Here is a 25,273-nt window from a genome sequence, read left to right on the forward strand (position 1 = left end):
CCCGCGGGCGGCAGCTTCTTGCACTTCCTTATATTGGGCAGGTGGATTAGGCGCATCGATCGAGCTCGCGTGGCTCAGCTCGCTTACGAATGTGCAAATGAGAAAAAGAGGAGAAGTTGCGGAGAAGCGAGGAGGTAGTTCTCCAGAGCCGAGGCACCGGGCGACCAGCTGGATTGGGGTGAGGTCAGCGAGTTGTTGGCAGAGCTACTGATGAGAAGTGTACTGTAGGTTTTTGAGGCGGTGATAAGCTTCTGCGACTTGGGGCTTTGTATGCGCCTCCATGTAATTGCTCGCTACCTGGGTACAAAGGAGCGGCTGGCAGACTCGTGATCGCGGTGCGACCGACGTTCTGAAGAAATCGGAATGACCAGGGCACCCTTGCTGTCGGTCGAGACGGGAACCCGGCGCGAACCCCTTGTTTGCCACGCAACGTGGAAATGGGTAAGGAAGTGAGCACGGACTGTGGCTTTGGCAGCGTCGGCACCATCAATCTGGTGCCGTGTTGATGGGCGGAGACGAAGATCTTGGAGTTTTGTTTGAGATAAAGATTGTAACCAAGGTAGGATGGGATTCTCTGCAGCGGCCGATGGGACAGGTACTTATCCACCAACCACGAAGTAATCAATCAATTCCACCATCCACCATCCAACATCCACAAATGCACATCCACAAATTCACCGTGGATTTTGTGGATGAAACGACCTTGCCCAACTGACCTCACCACCATCAGGACTCAGGCTACCCGCTTGCCACCAAGGTAGACCGAAGACGATGATAGCCAGTGTCTTCAATGATCTAGCGTGAAAACAGATAAAATCAGAGCCTGCAGGTTTGCTGACCGTAAATGAACGATCTCTGAAATCCACAAATCCACAATCCACAGAATCCAAAATCCACAGATCCACGGTGGCTTTCGTGGATGGAACGGCCTTGCACCACCACTAATACCACCACCAACAAGATCTATTCCAACAAGATCTGTTCAAAAAATTGAACCGCATTCAAACCAAATGAGAATCAGATCGCCAATGGTAATAGGTTTAACTGAATCATCAGAGATCATTTTGGCGTGATGGATCAGTCACTGAAATCCACAATCCACGTCCACAATTACGTCCACAATCCACGGTGGATTTTGTGGATGAAACGACCATATACCACCACCACCAGTCTCACCATCAAAACATGTCTTTCAAAGGTGATCCGCAATCAAGCCAATGAGAACAAAGCTACCTATCGTCAAAGCCTCGGTGAAGCATCTGGGAACTTTGTGGCGTGGTGGATGAATACCTAACAAAACTCCACAATCCACGATCCACATCCACAAATCCACGGTAGATCCACGGTGATTGTAAATCGACATCACATCCACACCCACGGTGGATTGAACTTCACGCTCCATGGCCATGGGCATGGATCACCACCACAGCTGGAATGATACTTTCGAGTACTGCTTCGCCCTTGCGATTTCGATGACGCTTGCTGAGGTGAATCGTATTTGGAGGTGCTTTTGATAGGGATGCTGACTCATCTCGATACGGCATACGGCATACAGCATAACACGCTTTTTCCCTAACCCAGAGCACAACCATGCCGCATCACATCGCATCGTCCCTCGTCCCTCGTGTCGTATCATTCGTGTCCTTTCCCTCTTCACGAAATCTTCCACTCGCAACAATACCTAATATCAAGTACCCAGACTCTAGCTCGAAAGACGTAACGTAATTACATGATCTGCACCCATAAGTCAGCACATCATCACCCAATCAGCCAAGAATGCTTTCGGGAAACTTACAAACAACAAATCGGTGTCCAGCGGGTGACTGCAGCTCAGCTGCGGCTTCTGGTCGTACTTGCCCTCGAGCTCGTCGCGGATGCTGTTGAGCAGCTGCACGTAGCTCTGCTGCGGGTTCTTGCGCAGCGCCGCCATGAAGGCGTACGACATGGCGCCGGTCGCTTTGCCCGCGATGTTGGCGTCGGCCCTGTTCGTGCATTACGCGGTTAGCGGAGGGGTTGGAAAGGGGGGATGGTTGGGGCTTCTTTTGATGAACTTACGATGTCTGATCGTCCTTGCTGCCACTCCACATGATGACGTCGGCGGGACTGGTCTTGGTCTTGAGGTTCTTCTGGTAGACGTCGTCGCCCGTCGTGGCTTTCTTGAAGAACGACATCGCCGTCGACGCCATGCCGCCGATGTCGCCGCGCGCGTACGAAGACACGATACCCAGCAGGCCCTGGCCGGCCTCTTTCGCGAGGTTGGGCTCCTTGAGCACGCCTTGCGTCGAGTAGACGTACGGCAGGTCGAGCGCGGTGCCGGAGTGGCAGGAGTCGAAGATGGCGGTCAGGCGCACGCCGGGCTGCAGGGGGCGGACCATGATCTCGTGCATCTGGTCGTCGACGATGTGGCCTGTCTGTCGGAAGTCGACGGGGTAGATGACTTCGTCGTAGCCGTCGTCTTCGTCGCCCGTCAGGTCCTCTGTCTGCCCGCCGTGGCCGGAGTAGTGGAAGACGAGGGAATCGTTAGGCCGGGCGTCTTTCACTAGCCAGTGCATGGCGCGGAGGATGTTGGCTTTGGTCGGCTGGCTCATCGGGTTCTGCTGGTCGTCGGTTAGGCACACCATGTCTTCTCTCGCGTAGTTGTGGACCTGGTTGAGGTAAGTCGACAGGTTCTTAACACTGGCAGTTGTTAGTATGAGGGTTTCCTCCAACACGCAACTGATCCGACATACTCGTTGATACACCCTCTCAGCTGTCCCTTCTGTCCAAAGTAGTTAATACCAATGAGCAGCGCCTTGCGCCGACCCGTACACGCGGAGTAGGTGAAGCCGTAGTTGCTGGGAGCGCCGTGCCCGAATTGCTGCTGGCCCTGCGGCGGAGGCGGCGGTCTGCCATAACCACCTGCATACCGATTAGGAGCAGCGCGGGAGGCGTAGTGTCCCTGCCCATACCCACCTTGATTGTACATCTGCTGTTGCTGCTGCTGGAAGGGTGTCACGGCCTGGCCGTACTGCTGCGGCGCATTGTTGTACTGCTGGGGCGGAGGAGGCTGCTGGTAGTGGCCGTAGCTCGGTTGGGGAGCACCGTATCCATAGCCGGGTTGAGGGGGAGGGGCACCGTACTGTCTGGGATTGTCTGTCAGTATGATGTTCAACATGGGCCACGTGAGAGGGAGTGAACTGACGGTTGCTGATAACCACCGTATCCTTGCTGCGGCGGAGGGCCGTAGTTGTGGTGCTGGTTGTGGTAGCCCTGTCCCGGGAAGGCCATGGCTTAGGAGGATGCGGCGGTGTTCCAGGTGTGAACGCGCCAGGCAAGAAGTGTGACACCGGGTCTGACGACACAGACGGATGCTCTAGGTGTAGAACCGTGCTGAGGACGGCGGTATGTAGAAAGTGGCGTGTGTGTGTGGTGTTCGGGCAGCGGCAGGCGTGAGCTGATTGCTTGCTACGCGATACTGTACAGCGAATGCGCGGCGGGAGATCGGCTGGAGCGGGCGTGCGGGGCTTAGCGGATTGGCTGCGATGCGGGCGGCTATTTTTGAGGCGCAAAGCGAGCGAAGGCGTGCAGATGGATGTGTTGTCGAGGCGTGGGTGACAGGGAGATGTACGCAGCAGGAGTGAGGATATCACCAGCAATTCAAGAGGAGAGAGGCGGCGTAAGACAAGTATGGGAGTCCGGCACACCGGCACTTGGCAGATCCATCCTATGTACATCACCGACTCCAAGTCATCCCATCGCGGGGCTGGGCGGATGCCGGGAAGGGTGGTTGTCGGTTTCACTCACGTTTTCTGACTGATAGCCATGCGATTTTTGACATGCTCGTGTGCTTGGCAAAAACATTCTGAAACTGATGACCGCCATATGCAATGCACGACAGCATTCGTTTTCAGTCCCCTGCTATGTAATATTGTACACCTCGCGACCGCCGGCATCGCCGAACTACGTGGAGTACCTCAAACAGGCAGTGGCGCGTGCGCGCGCAGGGCTGAGTTGACGCACTCGTCGCCGGCCTTGGCAGGCCAGCCCTACAGCTACCGAGTCTTGAAAGCCTGAGGCGTCAGAATCCCGACCCAAGCCACGGCTTACCTGCCGCTTACAGTCCGCTTGGCTCCCCCCGAGGTCGCACCGCGTCGGTGCCAGGCGGAAAAGGACTCGCGCCTAGCAAAAAGGCGGAAAAAGAAATCGCGAATCTGGCTCTGCCGTGAATCGAACACGGATCTACACGGACTTGTACGCCCATCGCTGGGCTGCCACAACGTGTTATTCTGCCATTAAACCACAGAACCTTTGATTGATGAAAGCCTTCGGCATCTTCAACATTATATACCTTAAACTCTTTCACAACCACAGATCTCGAGCGATCCGAGATCATACACCGCAATGTCATTCAACGAAGATCGATTCACATAGTACCAGAATCGCTAAAATCAAAAGACCACACATGAATACCACAGCTAGCCTTCAAACCTGCCCCCCCCCCCCCCCCCCCCAACCCAACACCACCAACAAACCTCGCCCTCCGCCCCTCAACCTCCACCCTCCCCACAAACATCGCCCGCACCCTCCCCTGCTCCGCCGCAACCCTCGCATGAAACACGATATTCCACCTCCCCTCCCCGTCCGCTAACAGCCCCGCCGACCCCGGCGCGTGCAGGCCCCAGTCCCCCGTCTGCAGCAAGGGACGCTCCGCCCGCGTGTACGGCCCGCGGATGTCGGTCGCCGTCGCGTACTTCAGGTCGTAGCTCGGCGCCCGCGTGCACCCGGACGAGAAGAAGAGGAAGTAGATCCCCTCGTGCGAGCGGATGAGGTCTGGGGCTTCGACTAGGGGCCCGTCGGACGCGGTGCGGTTGAGGATTGCGATGGGGCTGTCGACGGGTTCGAGGCCGGAGGCGGAGAGCTTTTGCAGCATTATGGGCGTGGGAATGCGCGGGCGCACAGTGTTGCCGCATTCGCCGCCGTGCCCGATGTTGTTGCCGTCGACTTTATAGAGGAGGTAAGGCGTGTGGTCGTGGTCGGTGAAGGCGGCGGGGTCGATGGCGCCGCCCTGCGCGATGGGGCAGGCGATGGGGGTTGGGAGTGGGGAGTAGGGGCCCATTGGAGAGGAGGCGGTGGCGGCGCCGATGCAGTGCGGTGCTGGGTGGCGAGGGAGGAAGGCGGATTCATCGGCGCCTTTTTGTTTGTCGTCTTTGAGGTCTTCGCGTGCGAGCCGGTTGCGGGCTGCAGTGTAGTACATGATGTACTTGCCGTCCTTGGATGGTTGTCGGGCGACGCTGGGCGCCCATACGTTTGCTCGTGGGATTGGCGGGTGGGTGCGATTGTCGCGTCCCTGAACGGCCCAGAGTCCTGTGTCGGGTAATGGGTCATGCGTAGAGTTCAAGAGTGTCCAGTTGAGGAAGTTTGTCGAGGTAGCGACTTGTATGTTTGAGACGCCGTATTCGTAGCTCGAAGCATTGTCTGGACGCTGAAGGATGCCAGCTGCATTGTTGGTTGCGAATGCATACCACGTCTTGCCATCTTTCCACAATGCTGGGTCCGGGAAGTTGTCATCCAGGACCATGCGTACTAATGAGGGATGGTCGGGTGTGCTCTTGTAGCGTTGGTGTGAGCGCGTGAGAGTCACGCCTACAGCAGCACCGACCACACCGAGTAAGATCAGTATCATAACACAAGCGGTAGCGAGAGCGCCGCGCGAGCGGAATGAAAATGCACGATTGTCTTTGGCATGCTGCTTGTCGGAATCAGGATCGATTGGCTTGGTGAAGTGCCGCTGAAAGAAGGTCAGGCCGACAGCCTGGTCTGCTGCCCCAGTGTCATGCTTGTCTTGGAGATTTGATTCGGCCATAGGTTGCCATGACGGGGTGGATGCTTGCGTTTGCTGCTCACTCTGTGATGTGTGCGAGTCTCCATGATGGGTGTCAGGAGGCTGATGGGTTGTCATTTTCGTAATGATCGTTTTGGAAAGAACGAGACGCTGACCCCTGGTTCCTGCCCAAGGAGGTCTACATGAAAGTGTGCTTGCTTCTATGAAGGATGGGGCGATGCGCTGACTTGTGACGAGGGTGTCTCTATTCACTGACACGGTGTAAGGTATCGATGTCGCAGAGCAACGGTGCACGATTGACGCTCAGTGCGCCTTGACCTGGGATGGTATCATTTCGTGAGAATTGCAAGGCAATGGTGGAAGGGGCGACGGTAGGTCTGCAGCACGTGAAATGCAGACGGTTGATCAGCAGCTGAGCGAAGGATGAGAAAGATGAAGTAGTGGTGAGCATGCAACGAGGGTGTGCCTGACCGCAGGACGGTCAAGGAGGATAAGGTACGATACGATGCGCCTGCGCGCGGCACTGGCGCGCGCGGCAGATACGAGAGGGTTACGCAAGCACGTGGCCGGGTGTTGGTGGTCTCTGAGAGTCTCTGGGGATTGCTGTGCGATCTGCAGCGCGAGCAGGCGCCATTCCATTGGCACGATTGGCCCTTCCCCACCAGGGGCTGAAGCTGGGCCGCCGCTGTTTGTTGCTTCGCCGCACTTCAGCGCTGCGTCTAGACCACCTCACGTGACCACTGCTGGGCTTGGGGGCCGCGGGCCCGAAGGAACGCGGATCTTGCGGCATTGCCGGGTCAGGCCGCATAGAACGCGATTGGATCTGTATACGATGCAGGCAGCGTGCTGAACAAGCTCGAAGACATCTCTTAGCGCTTATGGTCTGTACCTCGAAGGGCTGCCTGATGACTCCCGCCTCCGGCATTGCCGGCAGGCCGGGGCTGATGAATACTCAGCACGACTGTATGTGTGTGTGCATCAGTGGCATAAGTGCCGTGTCTTGTGTAGAATATAGAAAAGCTATCGAAATCATTCTTAACGAGATTGCGAAATCCGATTGCCGGCCCTCACCTCTCGAGCCATGGATTCTATCATCGTTTATGCCTCGGGCTTGCTCATATACCAGACAATGCGGACCCTCGAGCGCGAGCGAGCAATGTATCATCTCAAGCGATTTGTCGACGAGGCGCACCTAGTGACAAGACGATTGGAAGTAGGCATTGTCAAGCCTTGAGGAAACGATACAACAGGTTTGTGAAGCCGAATCGGAACAACCAGACGAAGGGTCGATTTAATAATACTTCATTAGGTGCGGCAGCGAAAGCGCTCGCTCTTATGTTTATACAAGCCCCATGAAAAGCTCTGCGGGTTGTTGACGCGGTATCCTTCGTGGCGAGCCACGGTCCTGTCGCTGGCCCTCAACATGCTCCAGCGGGACCATTTGCAGTTGACGAGAGGAGCAAATCTCGACAATAGGCATAGAAGGACATGGAATACCCAGCCGGACAGCTGAATCGACTAGATCAAGCTCTTGGCGGGATCGCGTTGACCGCGCGCTGAATTGTTCGCGCGGCACTTGAGAGCTACTCTCCGTGGCGGCGGCGTCGTATGCTCACATCTCTTGAAACCCACAGGACAAAGGTGCCCAAGACTGAGATGCGTCGATTGTTGAGCCTTCCCGCTTCACGCGTTGGCCAAACTCATTAAATGTTCTTGGATGATAGAAGAAGAAAACAACAAATGCCCAGGAAACAGAACTTTTTGCCCCCCTTCAAACACCATTATTCGCACAGCTCCAAGTAGCACTACTCTCATCCTGCGAGATCGCCAACCCGCTCGCCCAAAGCCCAAGCCCGCACGATGCAGCCCCAATAATAAAACAGATCACATTGACCACCGTCAACCCCACTTTCTTCCAGTTCTTCGTCAACTGGCCCCAGTTCAGGTAAATCCACATGAACCCCGCCAGCCCGTACGTGAACCAGCTCGCGAACAGCGCCGCGATCAGCCCCACCAGGTTGTTGAACACCGGCACGCTCTCCGCGATGATCCACGCGATGATCCAGAGCACCGTCAGGATCGCCGTCCAACTGCCCCACGACAGCCATGTGCGCTCGTGCATGTGTCGCGTGCCCCGGAAGAGCCGCACGTAGACGTATTTCGACGCGACGTGCGCGTAGATCACGCCGGCCACGACGATCGTGGGGAGGGAAATGCCGTAGGTGATTTTGCGCACGACGTGAGAGGCGGAGCCCAGCGCGGGAGAGGCGACGCTGGGGCCGGCGAAGCGGTAGATCACGACGGCCGAGATGATGTAGAGGGATGTGTTGACGAGCTGCAGGGTGTAGAGGGCTTTGGGAAATTCGCGTGGGTCTTTCAGCTCCGAGATGAAGGAGAAGAAGGCCACGTGCCCGCCGAAGGCGAAGATGATGTTCATCACGGAGCCGAAGGCGGACGCGAAGCTGACCGCTACGGTTGCTTGGACGTGAGGGTCGGGACGTGAGATGCCGACGGAGATCATGGTGATCATGACGGCGGAGAAGATGGAGATGAAGGCGCCAATGGAGAGGTAGGAGACGTTTTTGAGCGTGCGCGGGAATGTGAGGATGGCGTGCAGGATGAGGCCGACCACACTCCAGACGATCGTGCAGGTCGCATGGCCGGTGATGGTGTTCAAGGCGATCGTCCATGTCAGAAGGTGGCTGCCCATGATGAATACCAGGTAGACGTTTTGAAGGAAGCCACCAAGTTCGCGTCCTATAGGGCCCAGGAAAATTTCTCCGACGTCTGCCATGTTGTGTACATGCGGGTATCGCATCTTGAACTGCCAGAACACATAGCCGGTGTAGGTAGACACGGCACCGAGACCCACAATCAGGATGATACCAGGAACCAGACCGACCGCAGCAAGGGTCGAAGGCAAAGACAGGATACCCAAGCTGATCGTTTCCGCGATCATGACGAGCGCAGCATGCCACCACTTCATCGTCCGGTATTTGACCTGCTTGTCCGTCTCATCCCCGAAGACTTCGCCTGTGTTCGCCATTCCATCATAGCCTTGCGGTTCGCCAGCATCGCGGTTGGCGTGCTTCTCTTCGTCCACGGTATGGTCTCTAGGCAAGTCGCTGTCCGTCGAGGACGGATAGCTCGCCTTGTAGATATTTCGTTCGGCCGCCATGGCTCCGTGCAACAGTCCACCTACTTCCACCAAGCCCGTCTCTTGACCCAGAGGTTCCGCCTAGGTTCTGCTCTCCAATGACCAGCCAAAATGTCGAAAGGCGTGATCGTAAGACAGTAGGCGATTTGTTAAACGACGTAACAACAACGCTCAAAAAATGCACCTGTTAAAAAGGAAATGCGACAGGAACAGAGTCAAAGTCAAAGAGAAAGAAACATTACCAACCTACCTTCGCCCCTCGTAAAAGCATCCCACTCACCGAGTAATACTTCGAAACAACCAAGACCCCAAACTGCTCCGCGATCGGCAACGGTGGAAGGCAGACGTTGGAAAAAAGGGCCCTTGCGGGCGTAGCCACGCGACGGTCAAGTCACCGCCGACGCTCACGTTCCAGCATCCGACGCTAGAAGCCTTTCCGATGTGTCAGCGGTCCGTTCTGGAGGCACGTCCGCGCCTCCGATGTCCGGAGCGGTTGGTCATGGAGTATTGGCGTTCGGGCGGTGGTTGAGCCTGGACTTGAGTCTTTGCTCTTTCGCCTGAGGCTCGCGCACGTGGGGGTTTGGTTGTTGTCGCTTGCAGGATCATTGATGGGGTATCCGCCCTACGAGGCGTTGACGACAAGCCTCGAAGCCAAACGTGCGATCATGGCGCAAAGCTTGCGCGAGGGATCTGCGGTGCGGACTTGTGGCGACCTTTAGCTTTTTCTGACTGCTGGGGTGGCGTTGACGTCTTGGCTACCTTGCCGACACTCGGATTCTTGAGATGGATCATCCTTTGATAGCACGAAGGTAGACGCGGTCAATTGACACGACTGTGGTTGAAGATCTCTTGATAACTCCGGAAAACCGCTTTTGTTCCATGATCAAAAACCGCTGGCAGTAATTAGTGCTGTCTGTCGTACGAGATCACTTTGAATGTTTGATGATCTTGGGGAGCCGGCACGCTCGGCATATATAAGATAATATGCCACTTGCAAATGCTTGAGCAACCACTGTGAACAATCCCAAAAATTCATTGCATGTTGCCTCCCTCGCGCAACAAACAGCGACGGAAAGACGTGCAACTACATCACGTGACAAGTGATCAATCACTTACAGGCAGCCCGCAGCTAGCGCCGGGCTCGGCCGAGCCAATCAGAGACCTGGATGAGAAAACTTCCAGCATCGCATCACATGTGAACCGCAAAGATGGCGGAATGAAATCTGCTGACTTGAATTATCTTACATGCTGAGAATACCAATTCGTCGAATTGGCATTGAGCTTAAATTGATGTTTGCATCGGACGATAACTTCGTGCATCAGTTTTGGACAAATGCTATAGACTTCTAATGTCGAACAGTAGCTTATCTGTATGGCATTGTTTCTATGGTATCATGATCGAACAGAAGGAGAGGTAGACAGTGGGATTGAGTAGCATTCATTTGACTCTTCGCTCATTCTACGAAGCTCCCATTTCTTTCACCAAGAAGCTGTACTAAATCATTCCATCGCGAGTCTACCTCCGACGCTCCAGCCAAAGTCCAGAAAATCCCGACCAACCAGCTGGTTCTCGCAACAGCACCTCCGATAAAAACCAAAGCCATGTACCGTCTGCTCTTGCCCTCCAAGAGCAGATACAGCGAGAATCATCCACAGAAATAGCAAAGAGTACAAGAACACGCAAGAAGCAAGATTGACAGAGAGTAAAGTGGGAAGAGAAAGGGAGGAAATCCGCTCGAAAGCAAATTCAATGTCGATCGGTCGGAAAGGAGTAAATTCACAAAGGGGGCTTGTGTGTAAAAGCAATGTGCAAGAAAAAAGAAGTCGAGCGAATCAACCAGAACAACCAAACAAATCCGAGGTACCCGGGGTATAGAGCCTTTTTTTCTTTCTCCCTTTCCCATCCCCACCCTTTCATTCAGGGCGGTCAAAACAATGGCGAGAATGCCTCCAGCTTCGCTTGAAATCCCCTCGCCAGCTTAATGTGCAATCCGCTTCCTTACTCGATATTCCTAATTCGCAGTTAGACTCTCCGGGCTGAGCATAGCGCCGTCGGCATGGCCGTCGCCCTTCTCTGGTTCGGCGCCGTTCTCCCTCGCATCTGGCATCTGCAGCTTGAGTTTGCCGACCGGCGGCGCGAGCTTCGAATCCTCTTCCAGCTTGCGCTTCTTCTTTGCCGCCTGCTGCTGTTCGCGAATGGGTCGCTTGCGAGGCGATGAGATCTTGCCGGTGGGCGGCAGGCGGGGCTTGGGAAAGCGTTGCTTCTGCGGGAGGTCTTCGTCTTCGACGAGAGTCTCGTCGTGATTCTTGCGCAGCTTTTCCCGGAAGAAATCTTGCACCAGCCCGATGTGGTTGGGGAGGGTTTCGACGCTGATGGCGTCGTAGGCGGGCGGTGGAGTGAAGAGCATGCCTGTCGCGGAGACTGGGCCTTGGTTCTGTGCCTGGTAGCCGCTGTGGAGGCGGTTTTGGAGCAGATGTAAGGGCACGCTGAGGGTTTCGAGCCCCAGTTCGTCGGCCAGACCGAGCTCGCGGAAGCCGAAGAAGTCTTCGTCCAGATCTTCCGCGAAGTCACCTCCGACAAATTGTTCGCTGCCATCGTTGAAGGCGCCGACGCCGTCGGCTCCTGCATGGTCGCCAAGAGCAGGTCGCTGTCATGTGTAAGTAAAGGTATTTTGCGGAGTGCGGATTCGTTATGCCACTTACCAACAAGTCCGCAAGGTGCGCCTTCATCCTCTCGTGCACCACACTCAACTTGGTCGTCAACCTCTCAACGTCGTCCTTAACGTAAGTTTCCAGGCCTTCCAAATCGATGCCACTTTCATGCAGCGAATGCAAGACTTGCTCTTCGTAGTTGAATTTCGGCGTCACGGCGTCAATCTTCGGCTGCTCACGAAAGCAGTTAAAATTCTCGGCGAGCTTCCTGAAATACTCTCCAGCGACGTCCGTCACAGCATCAAGTGCAGAAGGCTGGAAGTCCTCGAAGCCAGCGTGGTAGAAGACCTTACCAACCGAGCGCTTCAAAGCCGCGCGGCAGACCCAAGGGGCCATGAGCGGTCCTTCCTCACTGACAACGACGGGACCAATGTCGGCTTCTGCAAAAGGCTCCGGGTCGTATTTCTGGAATTGATTCTGGTACGTCTGAGCTTGAATTTGCATCTGCTTGACAATGCCAATTTTTGCGCAGATCTTTCGAGTCTCTTGCATTTGCCGGATGTTGCCTTCGATTCTCCCGGCGAGGGCGCCACCAGGGGTTCTGAAGGTGTCTTTGGGGAACATGCGCATGTATTCCTCGGTCTGAGGGACCACGTAGCCTTCAGAGTCGGTGATCCAGGCCCAGTTGGAGTTCATGTCAGGGATCGAGGAGAGAGGGTGGTAATAGTCAGGCAATGTTGAGTCCTCATCCTTTTCGATACCTTCGGCGAGGGTTTCACTTGTCGCTCCAACGCCATCGTCCGCAGCATCATCGGCATCTTGTGCTGACTTGTCGGCCGAGAGCATCTTTTGCTGTCGCATCCAACGCCTCATGCCAGCTTTACTGCGCAATATCGCTGGCTCATCAGGGTTCAAATGCTCGCCACGGAACAACCGATTCCGCTCAGCGGCAGCAGCTGCGCGATCTTTCATGGTGACCTGCTTCCACGTCTTGAAGTCTGCATCATCCTCATCCGCATCCTCTTGCTGAGTTCCGAGCGCGGAGCCTCCAATGCCGTCAATTTCCATTACATCGGCCTGACTACCGTGTGCACCACTGCCACCGTTCATACCTGGTGTAGAAGTGCCGGCAGGAGGAGGCGTATTGAAGCCGGCGGAGCTCACATCCTGGGCTTCAGAGTCGGCGCGCAAATACTCATTGCGCAAACCCGAAGCAGACGCATGTATAGGAGGTTTGGTGTCAGGTTGTGGTGTTGATTGATCGTCTACCTCCACAGAGGGAGGTGCTTTGCGAGCAGCGGAAGGCCCGCTCTTGCCACCCTTCTTAGGAGCTTTCCGACCACGAGATGCCATGATTGGCTCGTCCTCCTCGTCACTCTCATCCGCCTCTGCAGCTCTCGCGCGTCGCTCTTCTGCTTCAAGCTCTGCGCGGTCTCTGACGGTGATGTCCGGAATGAGAGGTGTGAGTTTGTCCGTTTCCTTTCGCATATGCAACGCTTTCCGTCGGATTGGCAGCTCTGGTGCAGTGTTGTATTTGAGACAGTTGTTCCAGATAAGGCTAAGGTCGTCGACGAATTCTTTCTTGCTCTTGTAGGTAAACTGTTTGAGTTTCTTGATCATAGTGCCGATGTCCATGGGAGTTTTGATGACATTGTAGTAATCGGGTGCTTCACGCTTGCTGACACGCTGCAAGAAAGGTTGTACCGAGTCCGTCTGGGCCTTGAGTTCCATAAGCACCTTTTCTGCCGCCTCATACAGCTCTTCCTGACCAACGCGATCTTCACTTGCCCACTTGCTTCGCCCTTTGCGCACTTCTGAAATCAAAGTGCGGAGCTGGTTATCTGATGCTCGCACCATGTCTCTCTTCAAGTCAATTCGGGCAATGAGATGCTTGAGGGTCAAGCTTGACGCGCCTAGGTCTGCGCTGCCGAGTGTGCCTTGGGTAGTAGCCGCAGGCGCGGATGTCGCTTGCGCGTTGGGAGACGCGTTCGTATCCCCAGAGATCTCGTTTTCCACCTCGCGATCCAGTTCATCCAGCTTTTGTTGTTCCAGCATGGCGTCTCTATCATTTTCAAAGGTAAAGAACATAGTCTGGAACGCCCGCTTGGCATTTTCCGCGGCGGCCTGCTTGTCTTCCTCCAGTTGTTTGCGCACATCTTCCGAGCTCTTCGCCTGCTCAGTTGATGCAGAGGTATTTGTTCGCGCGATATGTGGGAGGCTGGCCGGCGCGGGAGACCGCATGGCGGCGGGGATGACACCATTGGGCAACGCGGCCTTTCCCTTCGTCTTGAGCGGGCTCTGCTGTTCGGCTTCATCCTCATCCTCATCGTCGTCGTCTCCATAGTCGTCCTCATCGATGGTCCTGGCCGCTTTCTTCGGCGGAGCAGAAGTCTTGGCACTGTCATCGGGCCCGGGCTGGGTAGGCGCATGAGCTTCCGAGGGCGATGGCGCAGCGGTCCGCGCGCGTTGTCCATCGTGTCCGAAGAGCGCGGCGATGTCGGTTTCGGCCTGGGCGAAGCGCGCCTTCAGCATAATCTGCACCGGGTCGTCCTCGCGCTCCTCCTCATCTCCGGGCGCGGCGGGCGCGCCAAGACTGCCGGCGGCGGAGGCATCTCTGCTCAGGCTGGGAGCGCGACGGGCGAAGCCATTGAGCGCAGAGGCGGCGCGGTGCAGACCATTAGGGAGAGGGCGCTGGGGTGTCTGGCTCATCGCCGGCGAGAGGGGCGCGCGATGTCGATCAGGCAAGGCGAGCGCAAGGATGCTGCGCCCGGGTGCTCGCAGTGCGTCGCAATGTTGGGACCATTGAAATGCGCGGCGCGAGACGGAGCGGACGGGGGCGTCGCGGTGATGGCGGCGACGACGTGGTGATGGCGGGCGACGGCTCTCTGCGCTCTCGTAGGCGACGTGACGTTGGGTGTTGGCGCGGAGGGCAGCACGGGGCGGGCGCGGAAGTGTGGAGAGCTGCTGGAGGTTGCGTGCGCTAGCAGAGTGAGCTGCGCGCTGGAGACGATCAAGTGTCTCGCGGGCGGCCGGTGTCGTTCAATTGCACTCTACTACACCTTCTAACCGAAATACCACGGCAAAACCTGCAACATACACGGCGCCGGTCGGAGATGCACCTGCTCATGCCGCAAATACGCGTGCGCAAGCCGTTCGCCGGTGCGTCCATTTCGAAACGCAGTCCAGCAAGAGAGACACCGCTAACCAATGCTGATCTACAGCTGCCTTCGTCGCCCTCTGTCTGGCCGCCGCATACTTGGGCCTCACTCCTAACAAGATCCCTCAATATGGCCAGAGCGACAAAGGCCTGCATTTTGTCACCTTCTTCCTCTTGACCGTAAGCCTTCCTCGCCTGCACACCGCCGTCTTCACAACCGCACAACCGCATCCCTCCCGCCGCAGGGCCTCACCGTCCCGCGGCCCACCCCCGACTACACATCCTCCTACTACTCCAATCTCGAAATCAAGAACACTAATCCGCCCACCCAGGTTTCCTTCTACTGGATCCTCGAGACCTCCCGCCGCCGCCTCATCCACCTGACCCTCCTCTTCATAACCGGCTTCCTGGCCATCGGCTCCGAGATCCTGCAGGCGCTCCTGCCCAACGACCGCGACTTCGACCCCTTCGACATCCTCGCCAACGTCGTCGGCTCCGGCCTCGCTCTCGCCCTCTGCTCCTGGTACCACCGCCGCATGCTCGAGCGCCGCCGCCGCAATAAGCACTACGATGCTGTGCCGGCTGACGAGGAGCCGGATCTTGAGCTCGGCGAGGGTGTGGGGTTGGGGCAGCAGGAGACGGGGAGGGTTGAGGGCGAGGGTGAGGCGCAGGCGGGTGAGGGCGCGAAGAGAACGGTTACGGAGGAGTTGGATAATTGGGATGAGAATGCGGAGGACGAGTGGGAGGAGGCTGGGGAGGAGCAGAACAAGGGTCCAGAGGGGAGCGGGAAGAAGTGAGTGTGTGAGCGGTAGAGGGAACGGGATTGGGAGGGAAAACGAAGATGAAAGAAGCTAATTGCATGTATTATGATCATTAATGGCTTGAATGAACGACTGTACGGGTATCATCATTTTCAGTCGTCGTTTTCCTTTCATTTCCATTTTTCCCGCCTGGAAACTCCGCTGTCCGAAATCGCTTCGGCAAAAGCTCATTGCCACTGAGAGACCAAAAAGAGAAGAGCAGAGATCACCGGTTCCCAACACATTAACCATTTCATCATAAACGGAGCAACGCCAAACTCCATCACCCAACACCCTCAAACCTGACAGCTCTCCGCTGCCCTTCTGCGCCACCACTCGCATCCAACGAACAGCCCTGCCGCTTCTCGAACCGTCTCTGCCTCGCCTCCTTTGCCTCACGTGCCCGCCAAGCGCTTACCTGCTGCTTGCGCTTCTGGCTGCGAGCCTGAGCGATTGCGGGCGTCGGCCGGAAACCAATGCCATTGATGCCTTCACCGTCGTCGCCGAGGGAAGCGTCGATCTCGTGACCTGTGATCTCGGAGTCTTGCCACGTCATGGATGTGGCGTCGTTGGCGGCTGGGTTGTGGGTTGGTGAGGTGATGGGTGAGGTCGAGGTCAGAGTGAAGGGTGATACTTGGGCTTGAGGTGGCGGAGGTGGCGAGCGCATTCTTTTAGGGCTGGGTTTGATTTTGGATGATGTGTTTGCTGGAGTTGATGATTCTGCGTGGTGAGCTAGGGGTGAAGGCGTGGATGGGCGAGCGAATTCGAACTTGCAGCCGGGCGTCTCTGCGATTTCCACGGTGGGAGATTTGGCGCGGTTGAGAGCCAGAGTTTGATGATACGAGCGATTTGGCGTCATGTCGGTTGCAGTAGTTTCATTGTTACGATCGCGGTCTTCGGTAACAATAGTCTTCTTCAGTCGTTTTCGCGGACCCTCTTCGGATTGATCGATGTCGAGCGCCTGAAACCTCTCGGCCACCTTGCTCCGTGGACTATCGCACTTCGCCTCGGAAACGCCGTCGCCATTGTCAGGTTTGGAAACATTCATATTGAGAGTGGGCACCCGTTCCCGGAATGTCATAGCTTCGGCGACGGTGCGTTTGGGCGACTTGCAGGCAGCGGTAGCGGACGAGCAGCTACAGGGAGTTGGGGTCGACGTGCAGTCAGGTGAGCAAGGGCTAGATTGTCGATGGCGCTGGTGCGCGCATTCGAGGCAAGGAATCCGTGCGCGGTAGATGTTGGCAGTCTGCTGCGGGAGATGAGGCTGGCCCTCCGTGAGACCTGTGAGGTTGGACGGCGGGAGTGGCGTGGAGAGTGGGATGTGCTGCTTGGAAGTGGGGCAGACGCAGGCGCAGGCAGTCGCAGGCTGGTTTGCTGCTCAGGCTCAGGCCAGCCGATCCGACGGCCAACTGCACGGTGATTGATTGACAGATACGCGAGAATATCACATGCTTGCCATCTGTGCTTGCTGGTGCCCCAATGCCACCATTACCGCTCACTCGCTAGAGGCATCGGTGAGGCTGACGACTTATCGCATGGCGTCCTGGAGCAGTGCACAAGTCACCTCACCCTTCATTGTCCTGATCAAGCGAGCATGTTCAGCAACCCCGGATCACAAGGCGCGGCGTCACACAAATGATGGCCGCATCTGCACGTGATTGCCAATCTATCCACAGCTCCCCTATGATCTGAGTGCAAGGATGTCTGGACGTCGCTGCGACTTTGCTGCTATGGGACGCTCCGGCGGAGGAACGCAACCGGCGAGGCCACAACACCAAGCGCGCGGCTCCGGCGTGCTTGCACGTGCTGCGGTGATTTAGCCTGTTCTAGACGCCTTCAAGTCAAGACGACGTCCCATCCTCAGTCGGATGTACCCTCATCACGTCCGCCTCGCTTCTGTGGGCTGCTGGGAACCGCATCCACCGTTCTGCCCTCCCGAAGATGAGCCGCGCAGTGCAGCAGGAATAATGCACCGAAGACGACAGGCGCCCAAGGTGGACGCAAGGCCGTGCAGCGGTTGGAGCAGACGCGTGTCCGGCACCGTGGCAGAGATCCCGTTCGCTGCAAGCCAGCGCGAGCGACAGCCTGCAGGGACTGAGTCGCCGCCCTGCGGCATCGCGCGGTATGGCCGCGACTGGCAATGGTCGGAGCAATAGCAGTGATGCTCATGCCTGGCCAGCCTGGGGGATCCCCGCGCCCGCAGTGCGTCTCCGGCATCCCAGACATCGGCATCGCTTGGCCAAGGCTGCGCCCGCGCGCTGCTCACGGCATTCGGGCCTCCATCGCGAGCGCGTGTGGGGTTGATGCTTCGGAGCCTCCACCTCTCGCTTTTACCCAGCTGCTCTCATGACGACCCCAGCGCATCCGCTCCAGGGCCAACGCCTTTCCAGCCTCTGCCGCCGGCCGCCTGCCAATAGACACAGGGCCAGGCCTCTTATCCAGTCCCAAGCATTGCGGCGCATGCACCGCGGCCTTTGCCTCCAAATGGGTGGGCCGCCTCACGTGTGGCGGCGCGTGTCAATCAATGCGAAGCGGAACGGGACCAGAGCCTCCGGCTATACCTTCACGCTGATGTCTTAAATGTGCTGCCTGTCCGCCTCGTCGTGTATCCTTTCGAGGTAGTCTCACGTCCTCTTGTTGCTGCTTGGCTCTGCGTGGTGGGTATATTTACACTCGCTTGGCCTGTGACACCCTCCAGCTCATTCAGCAACATTGCTACCACTTTTCAACCATGCCTGCCGCCTCGCTCCCTGAGAAACAAATTCTGAACGGCAACTCAAAATCAGCAAAAGATTTCGATGTTGATGATGTGCTCAAAAGGCTTACCACACCGGAGAAGATTTCCCTCATCTCTGGAACCGACTTCTGGCACACTGCTTCGGTACACAGACTAGGCATTCCAGCGATCCGGACAACAGATGGTCCCAACGGTGTCAGAGGTACCAGGTTCTTCGACGGAGTCCCGGCGGCATGCTTGCCTTGCGGTAAGGCTTTTTGTGAATTTCATACACACACGGACCGTCAGCTCACGCCAATTTAGGTACTGCCCTTGCAGCAACATGGGATGTCGACCTCATTCGACAGGGTGGCGAACTGCAAGGCAAAGAAGCCATTGCAAAAGGCGCATCCGTGATTCTCGGACCGACCACCAACATGCAGCGCTCACCCTTGGGAGGCAGAGGCTTCGAGTCTTTCAGCGAGGATCCAGTCTTGGCCGGTCAGATGTCCATCGCTACCGTGAAAGGCATCCAATCGACAGGCGTTGCCGCCACTCTGAAGCACTACGCTTGCAACGACTTGGAAGACAAGCGTCTCTCGAGCAACAGCATCGTCACGGAGCGAGCCCTTCGGGAGATCTACCTGATGCCCTTCCAGATGGCGCAGAGGGACGCAAAGCCCATGTGCTTTATGACTGCCTACAACCTCGTCAATGGTACCCACGCAAGCGAGAGCCCGAAATTGTTGCAGCAGATTCTCAGGGATGAGTGGGGATTCGACGGCATGGTCATGTCGGATTGGTTCGGAGTGTATTCAACTTCGGAGTCGATCAAAGCCGGTCTGGATTTGGAAATGCCGGGCCCGACTTATGTTCGCGGAGCACAGGTTGACCTTGCTCTGAGGTGCGGCAAGCTGCTCATTCACCATATCGATGCTAGGGTGAAGGAGGTGCTGAAGTTGGTGAAAAGGGTTATGCCACTTGGTATCCCTGAAGATGCGGAAGAGCGAACCATTGATTCTCCGGAAACAGCCGCTCTGCTGCGCAAGCTTGCATCGGAGTCCACGGTGCTGATGAAGAATGAGAAGAACGTCCTCCCTTTCAGCAAGGAGAAGACCACTGCTGTTATTGGACCTAATGGTGCATTTGCTGCTTACTGCGGTGGTGGCTCTGCAGCACTCCCAGCATACTACACCGTCACGCCCTACGAAGGTGTCAAAGCCAAAGTGCCAAACGCAGAGTACGAGCTTGGTGTCCCGGCGTGGAAGAGAATGCCTCTGCTTTCGAACATGACCAAGACCGAAGGCGGCAAGCAAGGCCTAAGCATGAAGTTCTTCCTTGACCCACCGTCAGTAAAAGGCAGGCAGCCCGTCGACCAACTGAGGGTGCGTGATAGCTACATCCACCTGTCAGACTACAAGCATCCCCGCATTGCTACCGACCTCTTCTGGTGCGACTTCGACGGCAAGTTCACTCCGAGCGAGACGGCGGAGTACGAATTCAGCTGCTCTGTCGCTGGAACCGCCAAAGTCTTCGTCGATGGCGAGCTGGTCGTGGACAACATGACCAAGCAGCGCCCGGGTGACTCGTTCTTCGGAATCGGCACTGTCGAAGAGATTGGATCAATCCATTTGGAAGGCGGCCGTGAATACAACGTCCACGTCGACTTCGGCACCATGCCCACCCTGACCTACAAGAAAGATGGTGTCACCGCTTTCGGCGCCGGCGGCGTTCGACTAGGCTGCTACCGCAAGATCTGCTTCGAGACCGAAGTCGCCCGCGCCGTCGCCCTGGCCAAGAAAGTTGACCAAGTCATCCTATGCGCTGGCCTGAATGGCGACTGGGAATCTGAAGGCTACGACCGTCCCCACATGGACCTCCCTCCGGGCTCTGACGAGCTCATCAAAGCCGTCCTCGCCGCCAATCCCAACACCGCCGTCATCATCCAGTCTGGCACGCCCGTCACCATGCCTTGGCGCGACCAGGCGGCCGCTCTCGTGCAAGCCTGGTACGGCGGCAACGAGACAGGCAACGCGATCGCCGACGTCGTCTTCGGCGACGTCAACCCCAGCGGCAAACTACCGCTCTCCTTCCCCGTTCGCAACGAAGACAACCCCGCTTTCCTCAACTACGTCTCCGATGACAACCGCGTCCTCTACGGCGAAGACGTCTACGTTGGGTACCGCTTCTACGACAAGACCAAGCGTGCTCCGGCCTTCCCTTTCGGCCATGGCTTGAGTTACACTACTTTCTCCCTCTCTGACCTCCGAATCACTTCTGAAGAAGACGAAGACCTCCTCATCTCCCTCACAGTAACCAACACCGGCACCTTCCCCGGCGCCGAAGTTGTCCAAGCCTACATCTCGCCGCGCGCGCCCAGCATCGCGCGCCCGGTCAAGGAGCTCAAGGGTTTCACGAAACTCTTCTTGGCAGCTGGCGAGCGCGGCTCGGCTGAGATCCGCATCCCGCGCAAGTACGCGACGAGCTTCTACCACGAGGGCCGCGGCGCGTGGGCGAGCGAGAAGGGAGTTTACGATGTGCTGGTTGGCACTTCGAGTGCGGAGTTGCCGCTGAGGGGAGAATTCGACGTGCGGGAGACGACGTACTGGACTGGGCTTTGAGGTATGAGATTGGGAGAGGGGGAAGCTGGTTGAAGACTGAGCAGCAGTTTGTCTTTGCTCTTTCTCCCAAAGAAGAGGATTATTTGATCCGGTTGCTTCGGGCTTGTTTCTGTGGGCGGTCCATCTCACGATTTTGACGATCTCTTTTTGTCTCGTCCGTGGACGTTGTCTTTCTTCGCGTCTCGAACACAGATTTCTTGGCCCTTTTGCGGGTGCGAAGCACGACGCTTATTTGTGATAGAATCATGGTATGATCGGATTTAGGTTGAGCTGCAACTCTCATTCCTTTCTTGCCGTTACACTTCTCATCTGACAGTTGTTGACCGCGACGATTTGGTAGGTTGGAAAGGTGCACGGGAGACTTCTTCAACAAGAGAAGGAAGCTCGCGTGATATGGCATACGAAATACAGTGAACAACTTAACGTTCCTTACAGTAGTTTGAGTCTTTGAACACGTGACTTACGCCACCCCACCGACAAAATCAAGCTTGCAAAAACAGAAAAGGTGTTATTGAAGAATTGAGAAAGCGAACTACGAACGCTCCACAACTGGCCATGCCAAAGTTTTCCCTCCCATCTTGTTCATTCCGTTCGTTTGCTAAAGCCGCGACTTGTGACCGCCTATCCATGTCTTTCTACCCTGTCTATCGTGAAAACGTCCATCCATTACAACGCCTAGCGATTCTCTAACCAAAGAAGGCGCGCACGGTCTTCTGAGTATCGGGCGACAGGGTGCTGAGGAGCTGGTCGGCATTGAGACCCGTGGCTTGCACCAACTTGCGGGTCGAGTCGACAATCCGCTGGGCCATGTTGCCTTGCAGCGTTTCGGCTTCGAGCGCGTGAGCAACGTAAGTGAAGCACTGGGCCGCCTTGGCGTGTACGGCGGGATTGGCCCTGGAGAAATGTTAGTTATCGCCTGAGGGTAGTTCGACGAATGGCAAGACTTACTGCTCGATCAGCTCGGCGAGGAAAGAGTACGCGTAAGGCGCGGCTTCCTCGTCATTGGTGACGGGAAGCGTGTCGATCCAGGCGTTGACGACCTCGGGGACGTTGGGCACCTTGCTGCTGTTGAAGTGCAGGATCTTGGCGATACTGGCGCAGGCGTTCTCGGTGGCGAAGGCGTCGTCGTCGCTGCGGGCGTTGGGTCGCTGGGTCACCTGGAACAAGATCGGCAAGCTGCCGGCTGCGAACTCAGACCAGGCCTCTGCACCCTTCTGTGCGGCAACACCAGCACCGTAGCAGGCTGCTTGCCGGTTGGCGGGAGCATCGTCACGCATACCGTCAATCAAAGGCTGGACGATGTGTGTGTGGTAGTTCCAGGAGGCGGGGCCGCAGAACTCGAGCACGTCGTCGAGAATGCAGAGCGCCCATTGACGTTGCGTGGGGTCTGTGGAGGTGACGAAGAGATCGTAGTAGTTGAGAAGGCGCTCCCAGTGAGGGAGGAAAGACTGACCCTGGTGCTTGAAGATCGTGTGGAAGGCTTTGTTCATGTCGGACAGCAAAGTTTGGTCGTCCTCGATGGCAAACTGCAGCTCCTCGTCCAGCTCGTCGCCTTCCTCACGCTCGGCGGCATCCTCAAGGCGCTGCTTGACACGCTCTTGGTAGTCTTTCAGCACGGTCTCGGCCGAAGTGATGAAAGTGGCCATGTGCTGGTTCGAGAGGCTGTCCTTGCCAGAAACCTCAACCGACTCGTAGAAACACTGGTACATCTCCGCTAGAGTCTCGATCGCGGGCTCCGTCTCGAGGACCTCCAGAACCTTTTCCAGGGTCTTGTTCCACATGGCAGCATACTCTTGCGAGGTGACGCCGTGAGCAGCCTTGAATGAGTTGAGGAGCTGGGGAACGGCCTTCGCAGAAGCAACACGCACAGGGTCGTGGAAGAAGAAAGCAAGACCAGGGAATGCAACTTTTTCGAGGATGTCGGCAGCGAACCTTGCAAAGCCAGCCTCGAGGTTTTGTGCGTAGACGGTGATGAGCTCGATGGCCATGAACTTGTCGTCGAGAGTGCTGGTCTTGATGCCGATGTACTTGCCCTTGAGCGGGACAAGCTCCCAGCCCTCCTCCTGCTCAATCTGAGCGACGTTCTCCTCGTCGTCGAGAAGCTGGATGTCTGCCTTTGCAGTCGCAAGCTTAGTGAGCGGCGGCATGACTGCGTCGAGGTAAGGCACGAAGTCTTGGCCGAGGACACGACACATGCGGCCCCAGCAGTGGAGCAGGTACTGTTCTTGAGGGTCGTCATCGTCAATCAGATTCGCCTGCACAGTACCCAGGATCTGAACAAGGTTGACAGCGTCCTGGCCCATGCGGTCCTTGCCAACGGCAAGAGCGATGAGAGTAGCGCACTCCATAGCCTTAGCTCTCAGTAGTCTCAGATCGCGCTCATTGGGCTGCGTGAGCACGTTAAACAGCAGCGGCATGAGGCGGTCGTACCACTTGCCGAACGCCGACTCAGCAGAGTCTGCGACAGTGGCGATAGTTGAGAGAGCCTGCTCCTGCACAAAGCGCTTAGGGTTTTGCAGGAGTGCCATCAGCTGCTGCAATAATGTGTCGAGGTAAGGCTCGAGAATATCTTTCTCTGCCTCCTCACAGAAGTTGACGAGCGCAGCGGCAGCGTGGGACTGTACCCTGGGTTCAGGGGCACCAAGTACTGGGATCAAGGCCTGAAGAACGACCTGGTGGTACTTCGTCTGCATTGTACCCTTGAAGTCGGTGCTCATCTGACCAAGAGCGTTGCAACCTGCCCAGCGCACGCGAGGGTGAGGGTCGTTGAGAGCAGGGACAACAAGCTCCAGAACTTTGTCGAGTTCACCCTCCATGAGCTCCTGGCAGCCCTCCGAGATGGCGGAAATAGCCATGAGCGCAGCGTGCCTGTCTCTCCAGTTGGTCGATGTGATCATCCTCGGAAGCCAAGTGAATGTCGGGGGCAGGACAATTTGACCACCAAGCTTGTTTGCGAGACGATCCATGCACTGCTCGCCAGCTACGTGGTTGGAGTCGCTCTCATCAAGATCCAGATCCTCCTGTGCGTTCCATTCCTCGGCGTTCTCATCGTCGGCACCAACGTCTGTCATCAAAGACAGGCACTGGGTGACCATGTTCTCAATGTAGGCAGGCTCCTTCCTGCACATCGTGGGGTTGCAGTCGGCGAACGTTGCCATGAGCTCCAGAGCGTTCTGCCTGGTCTGGTCCTCCAAATCCTTATCCGAGATCATGCTGATGGCTAGAGTAACCAGCTGGGAGAAGACGCCCTTGAACATCTTTGAGGAGGCTTCAGCAAGGTCGATGATGGTAACAAGTGCCTTGGTGAGCTGATCGGAGTCGTTGGCCTCCTTCAAAGGGACCAGGGTGTTCAGGATCTCCGGAATCAAGGCGTAGTACTTCTGCTGGCTCTTCTTGGTCAAGCTGACGAAGAAGGCCGAGAACGCAGACATGGTCGCTAACCGCACGTCCGCTTCGGGGTCCTTGATGCCGCGGTTGAAGACCTCCAGCACAGCGTTCTCGTGTTGCTTTTCTATAATGCCGGGTGTGCTCTCGAAGATCTTGAACGCGCTTTCCCTCATACCAGCCTCAGGCGAGTTGCTCGCCTGGAAGAGCGCGCCCAGCAGCTCTGGCCAGGTGTCCCTCGATCCGTCTGGGTTCATGACCTCCTCGTCCGTGTATTGTCTGGCAAGCTCGGCCACCGCGTCGCCAATCTTGTTCCTGACACTCGTCTTCGGCTCTTGCGCGTGGGCTTGCAACAGTTTGCCGCGAATCTGGCCCCTCGCCTCGCTGCTCAGGTGAAGGAAGATTTCCTTGGACTCACCCGAGCTGGCTTCCTTGATCGTGCGGGCGGACATGCGTCTGAAGAGCACGGCGGAGAAGGCTCGCGTCTGCGGTTCACGTCAGCAGGTACCTTGAGCGCAATTCACATGAGCTTTGGTTGTCACTCACACCCTCGTCCTGCGATCCTTGCATCTGCTCCGCCAAACCCATGAGCAGCATGTCGGGTCGCTGGTTGATCCACTCATCGTTGAGGGTTTTCTCGGCCTGGGTTCTGACGGTGTTGTCGGTGCTCTGAAGTGCCTGCAGCACTTGGTTCAAGGCGCTGTGCACCTCGGCGGGGAGGACAGACATCTTCGCAAAGGGCGGGCGCCGAAAGGGTCGCTGTGTTGTTTGTGTGGGGAAAGAAGCGCCTTCAGCCCGGAAGCATGCGCCTGATCTCCCTGTGCGAGGCGATTTTTGGCGAGAAAGAGGTAGTGGTGCTCAGAGGCTTTAAGTGAACGATCCGCCGGTGGACAATCAGACGGGTGGTGGTTTTGGGAGTTGTATGTGCAGTGGTCGTCCGGCTGGCATGCAAGTATGGATTCTTT

General features: G+C 56.7%; 8 protein-coding genes across 8 annotated transcripts; 2 read left to right on the forward strand and 6 right to left on the reverse strand.

Annotated features, from left to right (window-relative positions):
* Nucleotides 1-1,429: 1,429 nt before the first annotated feature.
* On the reverse strand, nt 1,430-3,721 carry casA (Metacaspase-1A). Its single transcript, XM_069373041.1, has 6 exons — nt 3,182-3,721; nt 2,953-3,122; nt 2,730-2,898; nt 2,056-2,676; nt 1,796-1,982; nt 1,430-1,734 (listed from the first exon to the last, which is right to left on the reverse strand). Exons 1-6 carry the CDS (start codon nt 3,265-3,267, stop codon nt 1,726-1,728), a joined length of 1,242 nt encoding a protein of 413 aa, XP_069230391.1. The 5' UTR covers nt 3,268-3,721; the 3' UTR covers nt 1,430-1,725.
* Nucleotides 3,722-4,402: 681 nt separating this feature from the next.
* Nucleotides 4,403-5,938, reverse strand: WHR41_04436 (uncharacterized protein; the record flags this gene model as incomplete). Its single annotated transcript, XM_069373042.1, has 1 exon — nt 4,403-5,938. The coding sequence occupies one exon, from the start codon at nt 5,936-5,938 to the stop codon at nt 4,403-4,405; it is 1,536 nt and encodes a 511-aa protein (XP_069230353.1).
* Nucleotides 5,939-7,592: 1,654 nt separating this feature from the next.
* On the reverse strand, nt 7,593-8,999 carry WHR41_04437 (uncharacterized protein; the record flags this gene model as incomplete). Its single annotated transcript, XM_069373043.1, has 1 exon — nt 7,593-8,999. The coding sequence occupies one exon, from the start codon at nt 8,997-8,999 to the stop codon at nt 7,593-7,595; it is 1,407 nt and encodes a 468-aa protein (XP_069230390.1).
* A 1,991-nt stretch (nt 9,000-10,990) lies between these two features.
* On the reverse strand, nt 10,991-14,339 carry WHR41_04438 (uncharacterized protein; the record flags this gene model as incomplete). Its single annotated transcript, XM_069373044.1, has 2 exons — nt 10,991-11,626; nt 11,682-14,339. 2 exons carry the CDS (start codon nt 14,337-14,339, stop codon nt 10,991-10,993), a joined length of 3,294 nt encoding a protein of 1,097 aa, XP_069230398.1.
* Nucleotides 14,340-14,743: 404 nt separating this feature from the next.
* Nucleotides 14,744-15,584, forward strand: WHR41_04439 (uncharacterized protein; the record flags this gene model as incomplete). Its single annotated transcript, XM_069373045.1, has 3 exons — nt 14,744-14,789; nt 14,852-14,967; nt 15,120-15,584. The coding sequence occupies 3 exons, from the start codon at nt 14,744-14,746 to the stop codon at nt 15,582-15,584; spliced, it is 627 nt and encodes a 208-aa protein (XP_069230397.1).
* Nucleotides 15,585-15,870: 286 nt separating this feature from the next.
* WHR41_04440 (uncharacterized protein) lies at nt 15,871-16,635 on the reverse strand (the record flags this gene model as incomplete). The annotated part of the gene is made up of 1 exon (XM_069373046.1): nt 15,871-16,635. One exon carries the CDS (start codon nt 16,633-16,635, stop codon nt 15,871-15,873), a length of 765 nt encoding a protein of 254 aa, XP_069230332.1.
* A 1,270-nt stretch (nt 16,636-17,905) lies between these two features.
* Nucleotides 17,906-21,200, forward strand: WHR41_04441 (uncharacterized protein). The gene is made up of 2 exons (XM_069373047.1): nt 17,906-18,571; nt 18,628-21,200. Exons 1-2 carry the CDS (start codon nt 18,319-18,321, stop codon nt 20,922-20,924), a joined length of 2,550 nt encoding a protein of 849 aa, XP_069230257.1. The 5' UTR covers nt 17,906-18,318; the 3' UTR covers nt 20,925-21,200.
* A 211-nt stretch (nt 21,201-21,411) lies between these two features.
* Nucleotides 21,412-25,255, reverse strand: WHR41_04442 (uncharacterized protein). The gene is made up of 3 exons (XM_069373048.1): nt 24,855-25,255; nt 21,873-24,793; nt 21,412-21,818 (listed from the first exon to the last, which is right to left on the reverse strand). Exons 1-3 carry the CDS (start codon nt 25,035-25,037, stop codon nt 21,611-21,613), a joined length of 3,312 nt encoding a protein of 1,103 aa, XP_069230255.1. The 5' UTR covers nt 25,038-25,255; the 3' UTR covers nt 21,412-21,610.
* Nucleotides 25,256-25,273: the final 18 nt, after the last annotated feature.

The sequence above is a fragment of the Cladosporium halotolerans genome (genome assembly GCF_011745625.1).
Source record: "Cladosporium halotolerans strain TM138-S3 chromosome Unknown Sca11, whole genome shotgun sequence".
Taxonomy (NCBI): Eukaryota; Fungi; Ascomycota; class Dothideomycetes; order Cladosporiales; family Cladosporiaceae; genus Cladosporium; species Cladosporium halotolerans.